Consider the following 22,250-nt stretch of genomic DNA (forward strand, 5'->3'; position numbering starts at 1 on the left):
ACTTCCTGTTGTCATCTTCTATGCAAAGCTTGCCAATAAGAGCCTCCATATCCATCTCCTTTCTCTTGTGCTTCAGATAATTCCTGAAGTCACTTCAACTCGGAGGTAGCTTCACAATCATACAAGCCACTTGTAATGCTTCATTCATTATCATCCCTTCAGCAAGCATTTCTTGAATCAGGACTTGCAACTCATGTACTTGATTCATTATTGGCTTCGCATCCACATCATGTAGTCTAAGAATCGGCCTGTAATAAACTTTCTTGAACCCGCATTCTCGGTCTTGTACTTCCGGTCCAGTGTTTCCCACAGCTCTTTAGCTGATTTCGTGCCACAGTATACACCATACAGGGCATCAGATAGGCCATTCAGGATATAATTCTGACATAAGTAATCAGAATTATTCCGCATCCATCGCTATGAGAGTCTCCTTATCACTCTCTTCATTACTGGGTGGCGCATCTTCAGTCAAGTACCGCGCAAGTCTCAGGGTGGTCAAGTAAAATAGCATCTTCTGCTGCCACCTTTTAAGTTTGCTCCATTAAACATTTCAGGTTTTTCTGCATGACTAGCAGAAGGAGGCATCTGAATTCCAGAAGTCTGAGTGGGCACAGTCCTGTTGTCTTGACTTGCCTTTTCTGTAGCATCACACAATAGAAATCAATTAGTTGTTATTTTCTATATTAACAAACTAATTATAAGCAATTTACATAAGTAAAACACACAAAAAAAGTGATTTTTAGGATTTCTGAATACACCACAAAATTACTGTATACACCCAAAAATACTATTTATAGGCTGGTACTGTTCATCGATACTAATCACTATTCATTGGTACTATTCACTGGTACTGTTCATGTCACGTGTCACTGTGCTGACGTGGCGGTCAGTCACGTGGCATCATAGGCTGGTGTGGCATACCACGTGACAGATAGGGATGACATGGCAACTGCCACATCATCACTGTGCTGACTTGGCACTTCGCCATGTCATCGCTATAATGACATGGATATGCCACGTGGCAATCCTGTTGGCACTATTTTCAACACGTGTCACTACTAGAGATAGACACATGTCACCTGTATCAGGTCGACACGTGGACTGTCCAGAGCGTGACACGTGGTGCTTCTCCTTGCGACACGTGGCTAGGCCATTTGCCATTGGGCCGTTTCTCTTGGGCCTTGATCTCAATCGGACCTGGGTTCTGGGTTGAACAGTAGCCCGTTGTAACCTGGTCTGGGCTTTAGAACTGGGCCTGACACAATAAAATAAAAAATAACCGGCCCAGTCTTTGAGATACAGCCCAAACCCTAATTTCCTTTCTTCTTCAAAAAACCTTCAACCAGGTCGTTTTGATCCGGTTTCTCTAGTAAACGGGTCATACGACCCAGAATCAATTTTTCTTCTCTTTTTCACTCTTCCAGTGGCCAAAAAATTGCCAAAAATAGACCAAAAGGTTTAGAAATTTATGGACAATTTGATTTTGGAAATAATTTTTGATTAAAAATATAAAAATTAATAATTACCCATAATTTTTTTTTATTTTTTTATTTTTTTATTATTTTTTTTTTTGTTTCAACAGTGAAACACACATGGAAATATATAATCAATATATATATATATATATACACATAAAAATGCAATATATACATAGCAATCAATAACATAATAAACAACTTAAATTTCCACATTATATTTACATATATAAAATTTGTAAAACGTCTTAAGATTGTTGCAAACATAATATGTGAATATATGTAAATACATGTGGACAATTTAATACAAAATAAATAAAATTAAATACAAAATAAGTAAAACATTATAGAACCTGTAGGTCCTTGAAATTGATATGCTTTCTAGAAAGGTTGACCGAGGCTTATGTGATATCACAGTGTTTTAAAACGTTTTACGCCCACCGGTGCAGGAGTTTTGTAGCGAACGTCTCCCAGGATACAATGGCTGCAAAAGCTTTTAAATTCAGCACCTTTAAAGCTTTTCTCTTCGAACTATCTGAGTACCTTCCCTTTACCATTGTTTTTTGTTATCTCTCGTTCAACTCCAAAAAAAAACCCTTTTTTTTTCTTTAAAAAGCTTAGAAACGTTATCAAAGAACGTGTAAGTAACCAACTTTAAACAACAAAGAGTTGTAAAGCCTTCAAACTCTCAACTTCCCACGTTCAAAAATCTTTTTATTTTATTCAAAAATAATGTTTTTCCAAAACAGAAACAAACAAAAGCCGAAAATCTTTTGAGGCCCAAATCATTCACATATACATGGGCCCAAACTCTAACAATTATTTATGGAAAAGCTGTGTGCACGAGAGATCAAAGGTTTTCATGTGGAAGCTTGCAAACTTTGGGCTCCCTATGATGTCAAACCTTTTACGTAGAGGAGTTGACATAGAAGGTGACATATGTGTGCATGGCTGTGAGAGCTCTGAAAATGAAATTCATGTCTTCTTTCATTGTGAAGTGGCAAAAAGGATCTGGTTCGCAAGCCCTTGGTGCATTAGATGGGAAAGTGCGGGCAGTGCAGATTTACTTTCCTACCTAAAACGGTTAGCAGAACCAGTTGGAGTGTTACCGATTTTACCAAATGATAAGGAGAGCTTTTTCTTCTTTAGCATGACTATTTTGGAGCACCTATGGGGGGTTACGAAACAAGACTATGCACAAAGAACATATTGGTAGCATAGATCTCGCTGTTTTGAACATTTGGAACATGTACAAAGACCTTGAAGAGAGCATAACTAGCAGAGAGTGCAAGAATGTGATAAAGTTTTCGGAAACGAATGGTGATAGCTTACAGCGTTGGAGAAGACCGAGCCAAGGTTTTACCAAAATTAATTTTGATGCAGCTATGACTAAGAAAGGTAGTGCCTTGGCTATTATAGCTAGAAATGATAAAGGAGTGACCGGGCATATTCATACTTTCAAGTCTGACATCTTCATCCCTGAAGTTGCAGAAATGGAGGCAATCTTAAAAGCCATGCAAATTGTTGCCCGTTTCGGATGGAGCAACATTTGTATGGAGTTTAATGCTGCTTCAGTAATCAATAATATTACTAACAGAAACTTGAATTCCATACATTGGGCTACTGAACACCTGTTTAAGGACATACTTTTACTTATTCCCTCCTTTGTTAGTATTTCTTTTGCTTGGGCTCCTAGGAGGATCAATGGCATAGCTCATTCTGTAGGCAAGTGGGCTGCTAGAAATAGCTTTTTGGCCTTGTAGATATTCTGACTTGCCCAAATCCATTTTGTCTAGTTTGATTCAGGGACATAAGCTGGAGGCAGCAACCTAAATCGGGGCTTTATTTTGCCCTTCCTTTTCGTTTCTAATGAATCCCATGTTTTCAGCCCCAAAAAAAAAAAAAAGGAAAAAGAAAAAAAAAGACAGGATGAAACACTAAAAGTATACCTTTTAGTTTTCCTATCCATTGGCAATATATATCTAATACATGGATGTCATTGGCTCATGTTATAATTGATTTAAAAAATTATTAATATTATTGTTAGAATTTATTTATAATTATATTATTTATGTTTTCTTTACATGTTAGGTGGATTTTGACCAAGAGTTATAGCTATAGCCAAATTTTTTTCTTATTAATTTGGTAATAGTTACTCGTTTGGTTAGGTTGCACTTTTTAAACTATGTAGACTAATGTATAAATCCCATTCTATAGTACATATAGTTTTAAAGTTGTTAGATATCAGCTAGTGTTTTAGTCAAGTTGCTTTTCTTATTTTTTAGCACCTATTTACTTGTTATATTAACTTGGTTGCAAATTTTAGACAACTTGTATTTTAAAAATTTGCTAAGTTAATTTACAGCTTTATAAATAGAAGCTTTCTTTCTTATTTAGAAACACACAATATTGAGAAATCATCTATTCTCTCTTCTTCTTTGAAACTACTCCTCTTAAATCTTCCATATTTTCCTATTATCAAATTACAAGATTACTAAAACTATTTTATTACTACCAAATATATTTTTGGTATATATATATATATTGAGCATTATAGGTGTTCTAAGGAATTCATGGGAATTCTTAACTGTACACAAAATTTTTAAAAAATTTTGTATTTTGGAAAAAATTTCGTATTTTGGAAGAGAAACATTAGACAACCCAGGATAGAAGGAGACATATCTTCTCTAAGAACAACATCTTCGATTCAAACAGATCATTCTAAACTCTGGATAATTATTTTATTTTATTTTATTATTGTTGTTTGATATTTTTAGGTTGAACTCGGTTTTACTCCTTGTTTTATTTCCAGCAGCTCACATGAGATAAAAATTTTATATTTCTAGGGAAAGTTTCATTGCATAAGCATTGCTGCATGAGTCAGGTGCACCATCCATCCGTGACTATGGTCCAGAGACATTGAATAGCTGGATGATGAAATTATGGATGAGTTCATATATTGGACGGTTTTGAAATGCGATTTGCCAATATGGCACCATAATCTCAACTCTCCAAAAATCCCTTATAATCCTTACGTTGAGTTGAAATTTCCATACATGTAGATTGGAAATTGGAAACTCTTTGCAAGTTTGCAAGGTACAAAGCTTAGTCCCACATCATTAATACAAGAAAACATAAGTAGAAGCTCCATATATAAAAGGGAATCAGAGAGACCATTGAAAAGCATACCTTTCTCGGCCTTTTGGCTAAGATCAAGTGTAGTATCTGTTCTTATCAGTTTAATATCTGATACGCGGGTCAATGATCCGCACGATATTAAATTAATTTTTTTAGGGGAAGAGTCCGTTACGGTAGCTTGCTACTGGGATTCTTGAGTGTCGCCTTTGCTTTGCACTATCGCAAAGGCCTGGCACACCCCTCCAATACCAGTCTTTTAAATACTTACTTCAATGCTAGTTTTTTAAGTACTTATTTTGTGGGCAATTTGTTAGTATCCCTTATATAATTATATTTGATTCTTTCGTTTTTTAATATAGAAATTTGATTCTTTCATTTTCTTATTTTTTTTAATGTTTAATGTTGTGGCCAATTTATGGTATCATGGTTTTGTATTAAGGAAGCAAAGCTTCAAAAAGCATTTGCACCCTCAAACACAGCAATGTGCGAAGTGTCCAATGATGTTTTTTTTTTTGTTCCTTGGAAAATGCTTACAATTGAGATTAGCTTTTTGTGTCCAAATTCAATATAAAAGAATTGAGATTAGCTTTGTGTGTCCAAATTCAAATTAAAAGATCTTACAAACTATAAATTAAGCAGAAACACCCTAAAAATAATAATAATCACTCTTTATCTCCTTTTTAACTTTCAAATGTTAGTAGCTGTAATTAAATGAAGCAAGCAATTGAATAAAATGAAGAACTAGAGGTGAAAAAATGTAAATGCAATGTATGGATTTTATTTATTTATTTATCTTATATTGCACTAAAATTGATATTTTACAAAAGCAATTCATGGGTCTATTCATAAATAATGTGCTATGCTTCTAACAATTCCCTGCACTGCTAATTAGTAATCACATAATGCAATTCAATCACACTGTAAGTAACAGCTTAATTCTCTAACGAAACAAGGCCAAGTGATATTAGCCAATCACAAGGTTTCTTCCATACAAGGTAAGCCAATCAAAAACTTCCTTCTCCATTAAGTTGCCGACTTTGCCAATTATTGAATTGCAAATTTTTTTTTTTTACTTTTTAACAAGTAGCAACAAAAACAGGTGCTGTATCATTGTACGTATCAGTTAGAAAATTGAAATGGGAAATTGTTTGCGAGTTACGAGTTACAAGACAAGACAATAAGCCAAGTCCCACATCATTCAAAGAAGAAAACAGAAGTTGAAGTTTCACCCTATAAAAAAGAATCAAAGCGGCAATCATAAGGCATACCTTTCTCGGCCTTTTGGCTAAGATCAAGTGTAGTATCTGTTCTTATCAGTTTAATATCTGATATGCGGGTCAATGATCCGCACGATATTAAATTAATTTTTCTAGGGGAAGAGTCCATTACAGTAGCTTGCTGCTGGGATTCTTGAGTGTCGCCTTTGCTTTGCACTACTGCAATGGCCTGGCTCACCCCTCCAATGTCAAGTTTTGCAAATGTTTTGTATTTGCTGTGTCTGAGTTTAAGGTCTCCACCATCAAACTGAGAAAACAAAGACAAATAGATTATTGCACCCTAATTGTGAAGGTACTGCAAATAGCATTACTTAAATTGAGTTACACATATAATAAAGCATCCCTATGTAGGTTGTCACATATATAATAAAAGGGAAAAACTCATGTATTTATCAAATAGGATGTCACATATATAATAAAAGGGAAAAACTTTATGTATTTATCAAAAAAACAAAAAGGGAAATGAGTTACACATATAATAAAGCATCCCTATATAGGATGTTACATATATAATAAAAGGGAAAAACTTAGTTATTTATCAAAAAAACAAAAAGGGAAAACTTGTGTACGAGACTCATGTATGAGGTTTTAAATATATTTAGGATTTACATGTTTTAATTTATCGTCATGTGATTTTGTAATGATTATAGATTATTGAATTTACATTATATATGATGATTAAAATGATTATAGGTTATTGAATTTACATTATATATGATAATTAAAAATAATATGGATGATATGACGTAATTGTTATATATAATGTAATATTTTCTTTAAAATGGATCACCCTTTAATAGAAAAAATAAGTACTTTTCATTTTTTTACCTTGTCCCTTCTTTCAATGTAGGTGATTCAAAAGATAATGAGATATTTGACAAGTTTATGTGAACGGGAAGTGAGAAGGAAAATCTATTTCAGCCTTTTACCTGTAGTAAATAAAAATATATATATATATATATCTATATATATATATATATATATATGTAGTACACCGACAAGACAAATCTATCCTTATATTAAGTTTTAGCAAAAAAGTAAAAAAAAAAAAAATTTATCCTTATATTAAGATGATATTCTTGCACACGATGCAATATTTTCTTTAAAGCAGGACCACTTTTTGAATGACAAAAATAAGTATCTCTCTTTTTTTTACCTTTTCCACAGTTTCAAAAATAGATGATACAAAATGATAACGAAAAATTTCACAAGCTTACGTGAACGAGGAATGAGAAAGAATAAAAATCTATTCGGAAAAATTTGAAGAAAAAGAAAAAAATAGTGGTAACGCGACAAGGCGTTAACTATCCTTATATTAAGCTGAAATTCTTGCATTCAGATTGTGTAAAATAGCAAACACTTTGCGGCTTTGAAGGTAAGAAGCCTAAGTCCCACATCATCAAAAGAAGAAAAAAAAAAAAGGCATAAGTAGATGTTCTACTCTATAAAAAGGAGTAGAAGAGATGATACAAAATCATACCTTTCTCGGCCTTTTGGCTAAGATCAAGTGTAGTATCTGTTCTTATCAGTTTAATATCTGATACGTGGATCAATGATCCACACGATATTAAATTAATTTTTCAAGGGGGAAGGCTCAAAACAGTAGCTTGCTACTGGAGTCTTCGAGTGTCGCCTTTGCTTTGCACTACTGCAATGGCCTGGCACACCCCTCCAATATTTAGTCTATCAAATATTTTTTTCCCATTTTTTTTAAGCAGTATATATAATTAATTATTAATTAACAATTGACAAGAAGCTCTACGAAGTATAACCTACAAAGTATAACCTTGATAACCTTGAGATATTATATATAATATCTTCAAAATGCATTTTCATGCTAGTTTTTTTAATCCCCATTGTCTATAAGTTTCTTTCTAACTCTTATTCAAAGGGTTTGTTATCAGTAAGATGTGTTGCACGTCTTATCCCAATCCAGAAGTCCAATCCAGAAGTGTGTGTTTTGGTGGTTTCAGAAAATAATGTAAAAGAACAGCATTAAAGTCTACTGTAATTACATAAGCAAAAGCTCTTTCCTCTATCTCTCTAGACATATACATGTGTATTACATATATATATATATATCTCCAAAACTAGCAAAAGTAATTCTCTTCTCTTTAATTTAAAATAAATTTAGTTAAAAAAGGAAATGGAAATAAGGGTATATATGAAGCAAAGGAACATTGTTTGTGTTGGATTCAAGGATATATTACTAATGAATGCATACAGGGTGCTTACTTTTACGACCTTGCAGGTTACTAATTCTACTCTCTTTTTCATGATCTATGCCGAATCAAAGAGAAAGGATGGACAAAACCATACCTTTGTCAGCCTTCTGCTTAAAGATCAAAGCGTAATATTTTTTTTTTTATTAGTTTAATATCTGATTCGGCATTCAATTTTGTGATCAATATAGAGGTGAAAATTTTGGAAAGGAAAAAACAAAAAAAAAATGGGTGCAAAAAGTCAAAAAGAGATGATATTGTGAAGTCCAGCCGCAATCAACAAAGGCTGCAATTTAATTCAAAGTCCAGCCGCAATCAACAAAGGCTGCAATTTAATTCAACATACCAGCTGTAATACAAGTAGCTAGATAGTATAGAGTCGGTTTGTGTAGCCGGTGGACGGTGGGAAAACCCAGTTAGTGAAAACGACCTTGTATGGGATATATATATATATATATATATATATATATATATATATATTTATATGCAGGCTTAATGTTTTCATGTTCTTGTATCTCTGAACCGTGGGTAAACGAGAGAAAGAGAGTCCAGGTTAAGAGTCCAAAGGAGAGAAGTTTTTTTTTTTTTTTTTTTTCTTTTCCTTAATAAGAGTTCTCTGTTTCTATTTTTCTCATATTTCTAACCACAATAAAAGTGGTATGAGAGCTCCTAGTTGAGAACTAAAAGAGTTTTAAAAATTTGGAAAAATAGAGCCTCTGTTCTTCAAATTAGTGTTTTGAAAAAAAGTGCTCAAACCAGAGATTTGACCATACCAGATTAAATTTCAGATCCACAAGAAGAAAACGCTGTTCTCCAAGAGCAACGCGCTGCTGAAAGAGCTTCACGCGCTGCCTGAAATTCACGCGCTTCACGCTCCGTCTCAAGGTTGAAGGCTACCCACATCATCCCCCAGCTCAGCTGCCAAGTCAACAAAATAGCCACGTGACAAGGTAAAAATTGCATTTTTACCTCAAAATTTTTGGTAATCGGATTTTCACTCAAGAAGAATCCACCATTTTCAACTGTTCCAGATGAATTGTTGAGCTCTGTTTTACTGAATTCAACTTTAATTTTTTTGATTAAGCCATTAAAATATCAATGGAAGAGTTATCCTAAGTTATGATTAAGCTTACTGCTACCAATTATATATTTTGGAGATCTCGAATGGAAGATTTTCTTATCTGTAAAGATTTGTTTGAACCTTTAGAAGCCAAGGGAAGGAATCCCGATCCTAACAAAGCTGTAGAATGGAAAAAATTGAATAGAAAAATAATTGATGAAATTCGACAATGGATCGATGATAGTATCTTTTATCATATTGAACAAGAGACAGATGCATATGCCTTATGGAAAAAACTGGAGGACATGTATAAAGATAAAACTGCTTATAGTAAAGTCTTATTAATGAGGCGATTGGTAGATTTAAAGTTACGAAGTAGAACTTCTGTAGCAAAGCATATCAGTGAATTTCAAAGCTTGGTCAATCAGCTATCTGTATTAGGATTACAATTAGACGATGAGAAACAAGCTCTTCTACTTCTTAGTTCTCTTCAAGATAGTTGGGAGACTCTAGCAGTGGTTCTCAGCAATTCAGCCCCAAATGACAAACTTACTATGTTGATGGTTAAAGATGCCCTATTCAATGAAGAGGCCAGGAGAAAGGATGCAGGCATGGACCAATCACATGCCTTCGTCACGGTGAGAAGAAGACAACAAGGAGGTAATCAAGGCAAAGGAAGAGTGAAAAACGAAAGCATAGGTGGATTCACAAAAGGAAAGAAGTTATACAAGTGTTATCATTGTGGTTTAGAAGGTCACTTGAAAAAGAATTGTAGAAAACTGCTAAGAGAGCAGTAACTCCAAAGTAATCAAAAAATATTGGTCACTATTACATAAGAAGTGGCATTCTGCTCCACCAATGAAAACATATGCCTTCACATATTAAGTCATGCGATCAAATTGGAAGTCAATATTGTAGCATCCTTTTCAACCAAAGATTTTTTTCAAAATGTCCAAAACGGGAGATTTTGGTATAGTAAAGATGGAAAATCCTAATTTCATGAAGATTGTTGGAATTGATATTGTTAAAATAAAATGAATGTTAGATATAGCTCGAGATCTTCGGCTTAATTTATTATTGGAAATAGCCTTTGACAAGCAATATTATGACAACTATTTCAACAATGATACATAAAACATGACGAAAGGTGCCTAATTGTCATTCGGTGACATATTTGTGAAATATTGTATAAGACTTGTGTGGAGATATGTGTAGATAACCTTAGAAAAATGAAGTTTCAAAATATGTACCATCAAAGACTTGAAAAAAAAAAAAATTATCTACTATGATAAAAAATAATTTTAACAGCTTATAAGGATATTATGCTAGATTCTTATAGTTACTGTTTGTTTAATAAGTAATATGGAATCTCTTTCAGTTTCTCTATATCGAGATGATCAAAGCTACTAGTTTGATGTATTTTGATTTTTGTGGTCCATGTAGGTGGATTTACTAGGAGATAATTGGTGTTTCCTCGTCCTTATTGAGGATGCTTCTAGGAAGATGTGGGTTTAGTTATTGAAACCGAAAAACCAGGTATTGGACTACTTCAATAGATATCGCAACAAACTACAAGTGTAAAAGGGTTTTATGAAATTTTATAAAGTACAAAGGCATTTATGCAGTACTGATAAACAAGAGGGAAGAGTTATTTTCCAAAATAAATAAATAACCAATAGGGAGGTGTACTGTAGTTTAGTTTATATTTTTTAACTATTGGTAGAACTTATTTTATCAAATTGAAAGCGTGCATTGATAAGTTTAGTGTTTTCCTACTAGCAAACCTCCCATATTTACATCCATCCACCAACACCAACAACAACAATATCACAAAAAAATAAACTAATATAAAATAAAAGATAAAAATAAAAATAAAAGCATGCATATGAATGGTTGGTAATATGAATGGTTGGTATGGATAATCTTCCGAAATTACCTTCTAAGTTCCAACTTCATTTTGATAATCTCATTAATAAACATGTTTCTTTTGGGCAAAAGAAAAAAAATAAAATATAGCACATGAAAGCATATGGAGCGCCAGCTAGGAAACACTTTGCATGTTGCATAAGAAGCCATGTCCATCTCCCGCATCGAATGCAAAAGAAATCAGAACCTGAATTCTCATCTTATAAAAGAGAATCAAAGAAACAATGAAAAAGCATACCTTTCTCGGCCTTTTGGCTAAGATCAAGTGTAGTATCTGTTCTTATCAGTTTAATATCTGATACGCGGGTCAATGATCCGCACGATATTAAATTAATTTTTTTAGGGGAAGAGTCCATTACAGTAGCTTGCTACTGGGATTCTTGAGTGTCGCCTTTGCTTTGCACTATCACAAAGGCCTGGCATACCCCTCCAATATTTAAGTCTAATTTTTTTTTTCCCTTTCCCTGGGTACAAGTAATGTTTAATTAATATTTTACTTAAAAAAAATAATGTTTAATTAATGTTATTATTATTTTTATTTATGGAGTATCCATCCACCAACGATCTCTCACATGGTATTAAATTGCACCCTCCGTTTTAATGTTTCTTCCCAATTCCTACCATTCGTTATCAATAAGATGTTTTATTAACATCTTTTATACATATTTATGTATTAACATCATAAAGGTCTAATCTTTATTACATATTTACATACTATTCTGTTAATATGGGAGATGTCGCATATCATTTAATGTGCCAGAACCGAATATGCTCGATTACATGTAATCACAATTTAGTTAAATGTAATTGGGTGAATTGGACAATGAAAAATGCTTATCGCTTACCTTCTGATAGGAAATGTTGCCTATAGCAGCACTTTTAATATATATACATTTATTTGCCTTTAAATTGGCAAAAATAATTGTCTTTTCTTTCCTTTAAAATAAACTTTCGAAAGGGGAAGAGTTTCCAGAGGGAAGCCCAATTAAGAAAAATAAAATGATTTCTTAACCATTGTTGTTGTACTTTGTTTGGAAACAGTTTCTTTATATAGCTTGTGAAATTTATTAAAGAAAATTGCATAATTGGACTAAAATAATGCCCGGGCAGGCAATTTGATAGTTCCTAATAGTGTTTGCGGGACAAAAAGAGGATAAAGTAAGAGTAATCATCTTTGTAAAATAAATAACAAGGTTCAATCCAACCGTCTTGACTTGAATCTTGATGTTCATAGAATGCAGGATCTAAATCTGAATCCTAGTACAAATCTACCAGATAATGATATAGTTCAACATGAACAAATACATCAAAACCAAAATCTCTTCCTCCAAGCCCTCAAAATTGTACTATCACATAAAGACGGCTCGAGTCCCTAAGAAAGATACACAAAAGTATAATAACTCATAACAAAAACAATTTCAAACTAGAAAAGAATACAAAATGAAAACATTTACAGATCTGATATGAAGATTTGGAAAAACCAGACTAAAAAGAAGGAAGACATTGTATCCAAATGCTTTTTCTTTTTTTTAACAGAATATGTTGAATTAACAAGAGCATCCACCAGACTGGGGTTGAGATTGGTTTGCACTGCTAGTAGATTTCAGATTCACATCGACCATGTCCTCTTGTTTCGTCGAAGAAAGTGTTTCCATCCCTGGTAAAGCTGCCGCAATTTTCCGAAACAATGCCTGGGAAAGGATTCAATGACAACTGATTATTGCAAGAAAATTGGGAAGTTTTAATAACAAAGACTACATCCTTCCAGATGTAAACCGAACAGATGGCTCTCAGCCCCAAACAGGCATACAAAACGAAGCCTTTTCTGCAACCCAATTCAATGCAAATTAGGCATTGATTCAAAGCTTTAACTGATGTTAGATTCAGATTCTACCTTTATATTAAAACCTGCCTTTGCACTGGTTTCAATAAACATTACATTGAGTTCACGAGATTTGGCCTCCGCTTCCTCTATAGACACTTGCCTGTGAATCATATACATGAACATGTGCTCAGGAATTATTATTAAAAAAAATTAAAAAATTAAACAATGAAACATGTAACCTAGCTAAGCTCCTTTCTTTTCCTCATTGTTTACTAGAAGGATTATATACTCTTTCTGCACTTTATAGATTTTCATACCCGAGGCATTTTGACTAGAATAAAAGAAGAAAATGCACTACAAAACAAGTCGATCAACCTTTACCTCTTGTCAACAAGGTCAGTTTTGTTTCCAACAAGAACAATAATGACATCACTACCTCTCTCACTGCGCACCTCTTCTATCCACTTTGAAGTGTTGAGGAATGATTGCCGACCTGCACCATTGAAGCACCAGAAAATTAGAACACATGCAATTGAAGCACTCAATCAACAGACATGGAGAAAAAATCTTAGGTGCTAATGTATATAAATTACAACAAAAAGTACATAACGTTGAAGTGTTTTTGACCAGTTGCTGCCAGCATGAGAATAGGTTATAAGAAACTACAAGAGGATCTTAACATTCATAAAATGCTAAACTATTCAGGCTTAACTATGTTAGCAAATGCAATGAAAGATAAATAAGTGGAAGCAAAATCCAAATTGTGCATACTTGCAACATCATATACGATGACTGCAACGGATGAATCCCTGATGTAGCTTGGAATGAGACTTCTGAATCTTTCCTGCCCAGCAGTATCCCTGATGACATATGAAACAACAAATGTTGAACCTCATAAAGGAAATACAACTTTTGGAAACAATCTTATAAAAAACAACCATAAGTTCCAATCATAGTACAGAAACAAAGTCCTTGGTCATAACAATCAAGGTCATTAATTTGCAACTCAAACAGTTAGTAACACAATAATTTATGTACATTTCACTCTTTTTAGTAGCTTATAAATGCATATGTTTCACGTATAGCAAAACTAGTTTGAATTTGAAAGAGATCACAGGTCATAATAAGATATTGGAGACTTCTTGTGCTCCCACGAAGTCACAAGAAAGTTGAACCCTGAAGAGAATTGCAAAGCCAAGAATATTCTCTTAAAGAGACAAACAATTTTCTCTCACGTTCTGTACATATGGCGGGTGACAGCTTAATTAATTTATACCATGAGCTCATTAGAACTATTAGTTTACACTTTATACCTTATTAAAATTCATATTTTATGATAACAAAACCAGACTAAGAAGGAGATGCTTATCAGCGTTTATAGCTATGAGTTTTTTTGTTTGTCAAGATTTTATACAAGCAATAAAAATAATTGGTCAAACTATATGTATGGATGTACTAATTTTGCCAAAGAAGACAAGTAAAACTTCCTAACTCTAATCCTCCAAGCATTTGATCTATAAACAGATCAAGCTAACATTAGAACATAAGAACAAAAAAAGAATTGTATTAAAGTGAAATAACAAATACTACAATATGAACAGTCAAAACCAGCATATCTAACAAACATCAAATACTAAAAGTACGTACCATGTATATATCTCTTATAAATCAATATGTAAAAAAACTAGACGCACAAACGAGTAAGCTTCTTAAAGAAAGATGAAACAGAGTATAATTTTTGAACAAAAATGTATGCCTCAAATACTAGAAAACATAAGTTTCATTATTCATTAGCATTGTTCCAAGTTTGTGGCAAAATAGCATAATATCCATCACATGCAATATTCTCTTTCGATGTTATACATTCAAAATAAAATAAAATAAAGCACAGGAAAGGAGCTTGCTGCAGATTATTTCATGCTATTAAAAGGAATAAAAAGCATTGAGCATTGGTAGTCATCATCTTTATACTGTTAAACAGTGACATCAGCAAACCTATAGTACTGGAAACAAGCCATGCATGACTAAGTGCATAAGCCCTGAGATGCCAATCTTACCATAACTGCAGCCGAACAGTTCTATCTTCAAGATACATAGTTTTTGACAGAAAATCAATACCAATGGTAGCCTGATCAACAAAAAGCAATAAATATTAAGATTAAATATATACATATAAATATATATACATATACTCACTTAAGTCCAACCAGTGAAATATTTAAAAATTCTGATGGGGGAAAAAAAAAAAAAAAAAATAGAGACAGACAGACAGACAGAGAGAGGAGTGCAAAAAGGGACACAGACAAATCTTTAAGATATAATAATGTCTTTTTCTTTCCTGCCTTTTAACATTGCCTTGAGCTTTCCAGGAGTAATTCACAGTTTATCCAGAACTGATTTCCTCAACCACATCCATTATCTTTAAGTTTGCAAGTTTATCAGAGAAGCACATAGCCTCTAACAATAACACTATAATATTACATAGGGTAGCCATATTTTGGCTAGTAGATCAAGCCCACAATCTCTGAATGACAATTTTTTTAAACCTATCCTTATTATCTTTCAGTTTTTTTCCTTTTTTCTCCAAGAGAAAAAATCTGTTGGATTAGCAGGCGATGTACTTAAAACGTGCTATGATCCATTAAGCCTTTGCGATAGAATTGGATTAAACCTCTCTCTAAACGCAATTCCATAAAAATAGTGATTAACAGTAAAGATTCAATTATCCATTTGGTTTCTGCAATTGGCCAACAAAGTAAATCATCCCAATCAAAGCTTGTACAAACTACAGAAAGTGGTTGTTAAACTAAGATCCTTCATACACTTGAAAAACCCAACAACAAGAAATACATAAAAGACCAACTTTCCCGTCAAAGTCTCAAAACTTTTTCCCGGACACCAAACACGAAGAAATTGACGGAAAGTAGATTAAGTTCTTTGTTTGGTTTCTTCTATTGGCCAAAAAAGTAAACCATCCCAAACAAAGCTTGTACAAACTACAGAAACTGGTTGTTAAATTAAAATTCTTCGTACACTTAAAAAAAGAAGAAAACCTAACAGCAAGAAGTACGTAAAAAGACCAAGTTTCCCGTTAAAGTCTCAAAAACTTTTCCCGTAAACCAAACACGTAGAAATAGGCAGAAAGTAGATCAAGTTGTCTGAAAACCGATCTGGGGCAACAACAAAAAAAGAAAAAATAATGGGGTTGGATCTAGATTTGGAAGTTACCTGATAAGTGGTGTCGAATTTATCATACATGAAGCGGGTGATGATGCTGGTTTTTCCCACTGATTGATCTCCCAAGAATACCAACTTATACTTTGCCAAAGCCGAGACCGGTGCCATTTTTTTAACGACCAGAGAGAGATAGGAAAGAGAGGAAAAAATAGAAAAAAAGAACTAGAAGAGAAAAGCTAGAAAGAGTGAAATTTGTGTATATGCTTTCTGTTCCTTTGTGGATTTGAGCCTCTCTTGCTGTGTTTTGCTTATGCCTCTGGGCTCTGTCTCAATTGAGCCGTCACTGCTTTTACAGTCACATTTTCCTTTTTCTTTTTTTAACAGATTTAATATAAAATTATATCACATCTTTTGATATTGATGAAACCACATATTTCCTTTCTTTCCTTTTTTTTTTTTTTTTTTTTTATTGACACCCCCAAAATTATTATTATTATTATTTTTTGAAAGGTAAAGAGAGTGGAATGGGTGATTCGGTAACTGTTCCCTGAAGCAAGGTTTTGTGTTCCCTTAAGGAAGGTTTTGAGTTCTAGTATTGTGAATGGAGAAAATTGATGCTGGTAAAGCTTTACATATTTATGGTCTAATCCGATTCGATTCGGATTAGTCAGGATCTAGTGATTATTAGTTTGATTCGGATTAATTAGGACCTAGTGATCACCGGTCTACTGACTATCGAAAAAATAGAATCCTATGGTTTAATGATTTTGGAAAAGATGAAATCCACCATATACACCAAAAGATCTAAAACTTAAAAAAGAGAGTGGAATGGATTAATTATAAATTAGAAATATAAGATACAAAAGTAATCCATTTGTTCTCAGTCCAAAATTTATATTTACATTCACTGTGTTTTGTTTTTTTTTTTGTTTTTTTTTCTTTGGTTTTGTTTTTATTTATTTTTGTATATTTTGTTGTAACACACATTTTTTTTTTTTTTATGTTGGTCCATGAAACGTGCAAAATTACCTGCAAAAAATTAAAAACAAATGGCGTAAATTTGTTTAGTAAGGTCGTTATTAGTCTTTTATTTTTATATTTTTTCTTTAAATTTTTTATTCATTTATCTGAAATATTAAATAGCAATAATTATAGTTTATTAAACATTTTAAACTTATAAATTTAAAAAATAAAATAAAATAAAAATCAACATGATTGTGAGCAGCTTGCTGTTGAGAGTGCTTTGAATAGTATTCCTTGCAAGCCCTGTTGAGATTCTGTTTTGTGCCTTAAATGCAAACTCATATTACCATAAAACAATATTGTAATTTATTATTTTTTACAAAAAGACAATATTGTATTTTCAAATTTGGTATTTAATATGTCGTGAGTAGTATTTAAATAGCAAAAAGTGACATTTACCAAATAAATACAGAACATATTTAGCGCCTTGTGCATTTGATGCTTTTAGCCACGGAAAATATCAGTAAAACTTATTTAATAATTTATATAATTACATGAAGTTGACTCATCCGTTATTATTTTACTGTTAACTACCTGGACGGAAACCAAATTTAATGTACAAAAATTGACCTTAAACGTGGACGTACCTGAGATATAACATGCTTTATGAGAAAATAATAATAATAATAATAATAAGTCAACTTCAATGGAATAGGTTCTTTTTTTTTTTTTTTTGAAAATTAATTTTATTAATTAAAAGTAAAAATTCGCCTAGGTAGAAGGGGACAATGGCAAACCTCGTACCTTTTTTTCAAAAAAAAATTGATAGTGAATCTTACCTTTCACAATATATATATATATATATATATGGAAATTTTATAATACGGATTGTATCCAAAATTGACACTTTTTAGATGAAAATATCAGTTTTGATGTGTACAGTATACAACAAATTCGATATTTTCATCCAAAAAGCTTCGATTTTAAATGTTTTCGTATGTAGACCGTCCACACCGTAGATGTTTGAATTGAGATTTTCGATATAATTAATAAACAAGTCATATTTGGATTGTGCAATTTACACACAATAATAAACAGATCAAGTTGTGAGCAATTTATACTTGATTAATAAAGGAATTGACATATAATAAATCTTACGAATTACCACCATAAAAAAGAATATAAGGTATATCCTTTTATGTCCTTAATTTGTGCCAAATAGTCATGAAATTTAATTGGAAAATTACTGTTAACGTAATTTTTAACCTTCAAATTTTTAGGTTAAAATTGACTCAAATTAAAATAAAAAATAAGGCAACTTCAGTTTATTTTGTTGAATAATGTTCTAATTTAGAAATTATAAAAATGAAAATTAGGTCACATATATAATTATTGGTATGATTAAATTCTGCTTTTTATTATTTATTATATAAATATATACTGATATGTCTAATAAATTATTATGCCAAAATTTTAACAAAAGTTTAAATATAAATTTATATTTGAGTGGAAAAAGTAATATAAATATTTAAGAATTTTTTATGTATAGATAGAGAGTAAATCATTTCAAATTTTGTTATTAGATCATAAGTTTTTTTTTTTTAAATAAAAATTTGGTATCTGTTACAGTGAGGATTATTTAGTGAGGCAATTGCAAACATGGCTATCACTCATTAGTTGCCTTTCATGATGTAATAATTTTTTGTTGCAAAAACCTAAGACAAATAATATTTTTTTTCTTATAAAATATTAAATGCCTGTTTGGTATATAGAATGTCTGATAAAATAGGAATAACTATTTATATGTTTGATTTAAATATTAAATAAGCGTCTGACTTAGCCATTTTGCAATATATTTTTGGCTTCAAAATTTTCAATTTGATAAAAATTAATTAAAATTTTATTTTTATACTTTTTTTTTATGTATTTTTATTATATATTCAATTTACAGTTTTAAGATTTCTAAAAAGTTTAAAAGTCTAATAATATTCTATTCATTTTTTTTTTGTTAAAAAAATCTATAAGATTATGTGGTACCTAATTTAGATTTTAATGAATTTTATAAAAATTTATTAAAATTTAGATGTATTCAATTAAGATTTTACTAAAGTTTTTTAAAATTTTGAAATATTAAAAAAATCATTTATTTTGTTTAAAAAAATAGTAAATTTTAATGAATTTCATGATATTTTAAAAGAAAAATTAAGTATAAAAATAATTATATGAAATTTATCTCAATTTAAAAATTTTCAATGAATTTTTATAAATTCTATATGAAATCTATAAAATTTTATAACAATTTATGAATTTTTTTAAAATTTTATAACTTCTTTTAAATTCATTAAACTTTTAATTAAGTATAATCTAAATTTATCAAAATATAACAAATATATTCTTGAAATTTATTTAAATTAGAATATAAAAATAGAATTTTGAGCTTTTTTTTAAAATAAAAATTTATTTATTCTTATACAATAACTATTTTAAAATTTAAAAATATAACAGATAAGAAAAAATTAAAACTATGAAATAACTATTATATCTTTATATTTATTCCAAAAAAATTAAAACTATGAAATAACTTTTATATTTTTATATTTATTCCATAAAGTGCATGAAAAATTGAAGTACAAATATTAAAATCAATTTAAGACAAGATTTGGTACAATCTCAATCATCATCGAATCTATAACATAAAATGATTTATCCAAATATAGATTCTTCATCCTAGAAAAATGCAAAACTGATATAAATCCTTAAAACAAACTTGTACTATCATTTTTTCAGCTTAAAAAAAATTTAAAACTATTTTAGTAATAACATTATAAAAACTTAAGCTAAAAGTAATTAAATAAAATGGGAAGCGAAATCCAATATGTTTACATATAATAATTAGGATACATTTAGCACGCACTGTATAGTATTAAATAGTATAACTTATGTTTGACAATTTTTGAGGTGTACAAAAATTGATGTAGAGCCCACTTATAATCCATATTTTAATCCGACGGGCACGGGTAAAATTCGATACGATCCCCAATAACAACAACTGGGGCCGCATCCATTTTTCACCCAAAATGTCTGTTTTTTTTTTTTATTATTATTATTTTTTTAATTTTGGTTGGCTGAGTATACAATATTCACAAATTCAAGCACTTTTTTTTTCTTTCATTTTCTTATTTTGCTTCCCACTTCCTCTTTTTACCGAAATAATCACTTTTTATCTCTTGTATTTTTTCTTTTTTTTCTGAATTATTAGTTGTTATTAGTTTTATTATATTTTTTTCCAACTTTATTTGTAGAAATTGATTCTTTTAAAAGAATTTCGTTAAATGTATTGTTTTATATAATTTATTTACTATAATAATAGAAACAATATATATATATATATAATACAGGTTCATTATACATTCTACATCAAACCCTATATAATAATAATACAGTAGAAGCCTATATAATAGAGATTAATATAATACAAGCTAATACAATACAAATTAATCCTTAGTGTTACATGCAAAAAAATGAGTAAGTTTAATGAAGTTTCTATCGCCGATTTAAGGGTGTCACTAGGTCCAGTGACAAAATTACAAAGATTTAAAATAATTTATATATACCATTTAATTTTCACCCTTCTCTTCCTTCTTTTTTTTGCATTTTTTTATTTATTATGAAATACTAATAATATATAATTTTATTATGAACCCGCCCTAGCTGACGTCACTAATCTGAAAGAAAATCATTTATGAATTTGAAAACCAAACTTCTGCCAAAAAATTAATGACTGTCTCTTTACTTATTCATGCATCCATGAATATAATCTCCATCTGTCACTTTTCAATCCTCTATAGTTTCATGCATGTGAAAATCAATCACCATGAATTTAATGACTGTCTCTTTACTTATTCATGCATCCATGAATATAATCTCCATTTGTCACTTTTCAATTCTCTGTAGTTTCATGCATGTGAAAATCAATCACCATGAATTTAATGACTGTCTCTTTATTTATTCATGTATCCATGAATATAATCTCCATTTGTCACTTTTCAATTCTCTATAATTTCATGCATGTTAAAATCAGTCACCATTTGTCACTTTTCAATTCTCTATAATTTCATGCATGTTAAAATCAATCACCATGAATTTAATGACTGTCTCTTTACTTAGTCACTTATCCATGAATATAATCTCCATTTGTCAACAAACTTTTCAATTCTCCGAAGTTTCATGCATGTGTAAATCAATCACCATGTTTGTTTTTTTATTTACTAGGGCCACAAGAACAGAGAAAAAAATAATCATATTGCTTTTGAGAAAGTCTATGTTGCTGATGATTCAATGGTGTGGCTGTAATTAACTGCTGCCAATCCAAGCAGCACAAGCATGTGTTTAAGTTGAGATGATTGAAATTTGGCTTGTTCTGGTTATGGATAATACCTTTTTTTTCTTATATGTCTTACATCTTTTGACAGGATTCGTTCTGGAAACCCTTTCAGGATCTCAGGTGGTTTCATATAGTGAAGTCCTACTAGATAATCCTTAGAGGATATCCAATGGAATCTTACTTAAAACGTGAACAACCAAACACAAGTATTATCAATAATATTTCAATATATAGATAAAAACCACAACAACATAACTATACATATAGTCAATACTATATCCAATAATTAGATCAGAGCATTTTAAAAGTATTTGTAAAATTTAGAAGAACAACTGATACAAATATGTCTCAAAGGATAAAGATAAATAGAAAAAGATAAGTACTGCTACTGCGGTGAAGAGTATGTAATAACAAGCGATGCGCGAGATAGACTACTAGCTAACTGCTTGAGCCTAGGAAAACAAATTTAAAACAATAAAATCTGAGATAAAGAAATTTCAATGAGTGATATAGTATAATAGAATAATAATAATTTATTTCCGTAAAACTTTCTCTAAAAACCTCTCATTTGAAAAGTTCTCCGTTTAAAAATCCTATCATAAAACCAAACTTGTACCCCAAATTAATATCGTAAAATCGATGCTCAATGGTATAAAGTGAATGATCATTGTATTATTATAAAATGTCTTAATCAAGATATAAATATTGAGCATAAAATATTATAAACTCAATTTCACGAAATAATTATGAAAGTGTAGTAATTACCACCATATTTTATATCCATTAATATACTAAAAACTTAT

General features: G+C 31.0%; 2 protein-coding genes and 4 non-coding genes across 6 annotated transcripts; 5 read left to right on the forward strand and 1 right to left on the reverse strand.

Moving 5' to 3' along the window:
• Positions 1 to 4,660: 4,660 nt before the first annotated feature.
• On the forward strand, positions 4,661 to 4,856 carry LOC112493492 (U2 spliceosomal RNA). The gene has a single exon (XR_003057974.2). It is a non-coding gene; the product is annotated as a U2 spliceosomal RNA (small nuclear RNA).
• A 1,021-nt stretch (positions 4,857 to 5,877) lies between these two features.
• LOC112489781 (U2 spliceosomal RNA) lies at positions 5,878 to 6,073 on the forward strand. The gene has a single exon (XR_003054057.2). It is a non-coding gene; the product is annotated as a U2 spliceosomal RNA (small nuclear RNA).
• A 1,293-nt stretch (positions 6,074 to 7,366) lies between these two features.
• Positions 7,367 to 7,562, forward strand: LOC112489778 (U2 spliceosomal RNA). Its single transcript, XR_003054054.3, has one exon. It is a non-coding gene; the product is annotated as a U2 spliceosomal RNA (small nuclear RNA).
• Positions 7,563 to 8,610: 1,048 nt separating this feature from the next.
• On the forward strand, positions 8,611 to 10,299 carry LOC107409351 (retrovirus-related Pol polyprotein from transposon TNT 1-94). The gene is made up of 2 exons (XM_016016786.4): positions 8,611 to 9,062; positions 9,197 to 10,299. The coding sequence occupies exon 2, from the start codon at positions 9,232 to 9,234 to the stop codon at positions 9,967 to 9,969; it is 738 nt and encodes a 245-aa protein (XP_015872272.3). The 5' UTR covers positions 8,611 to 9,062; positions 9,197 to 9,231; the 3' UTR covers positions 9,970 to 10,299.
• Positions 10,300 to 11,332: 1,033 nt separating this feature from the next.
• LOC112489779 (U2 spliceosomal RNA) lies at positions 11,333 to 11,528 on the forward strand. The gene has a single exon (XR_003054055.1). It is a non-coding gene; the product is annotated as a U2 spliceosomal RNA (small nuclear RNA).
• A 724-nt stretch (positions 11,529 to 12,252) lies between these two features.
• On the reverse strand, positions 12,253 to 16,485 carry LOC107407898 (ras-related protein RABH1b). Its single transcript, XM_016015233.4, has 6 exons — positions 16,152 to 16,485; positions 14,981 to 15,051; positions 13,695 to 13,783; positions 13,305 to 13,416; positions 12,993 to 13,083; positions 12,253 to 12,789 (listed from the first exon to the last, which is right to left on the reverse strand). The coding sequence occupies exons 1-6, from the start codon at positions 16,266 to 16,268 to the stop codon at positions 12,646 to 12,648; spliced, it is 624 nt and encodes a 207-aa protein (XP_015870719.1). The 5' UTR covers positions 16,269 to 16,485; the 3' UTR covers positions 12,253 to 12,645.
• Positions 16,486 to 22,250: the final 5,765 nt, after the last annotated feature.

Source organism: Ziziphus jujuba, chromosome 6, assembly GCF_031755915.1.
Source record: "Ziziphus jujuba cultivar Dongzao chromosome 6, ASM3175591v1".
In the NCBI taxonomy this organism is placed as follows: Eukaryota; Viridiplantae; Streptophyta; class Magnoliopsida; order Rosales; family Rhamnaceae; genus Ziziphus; species Ziziphus jujuba.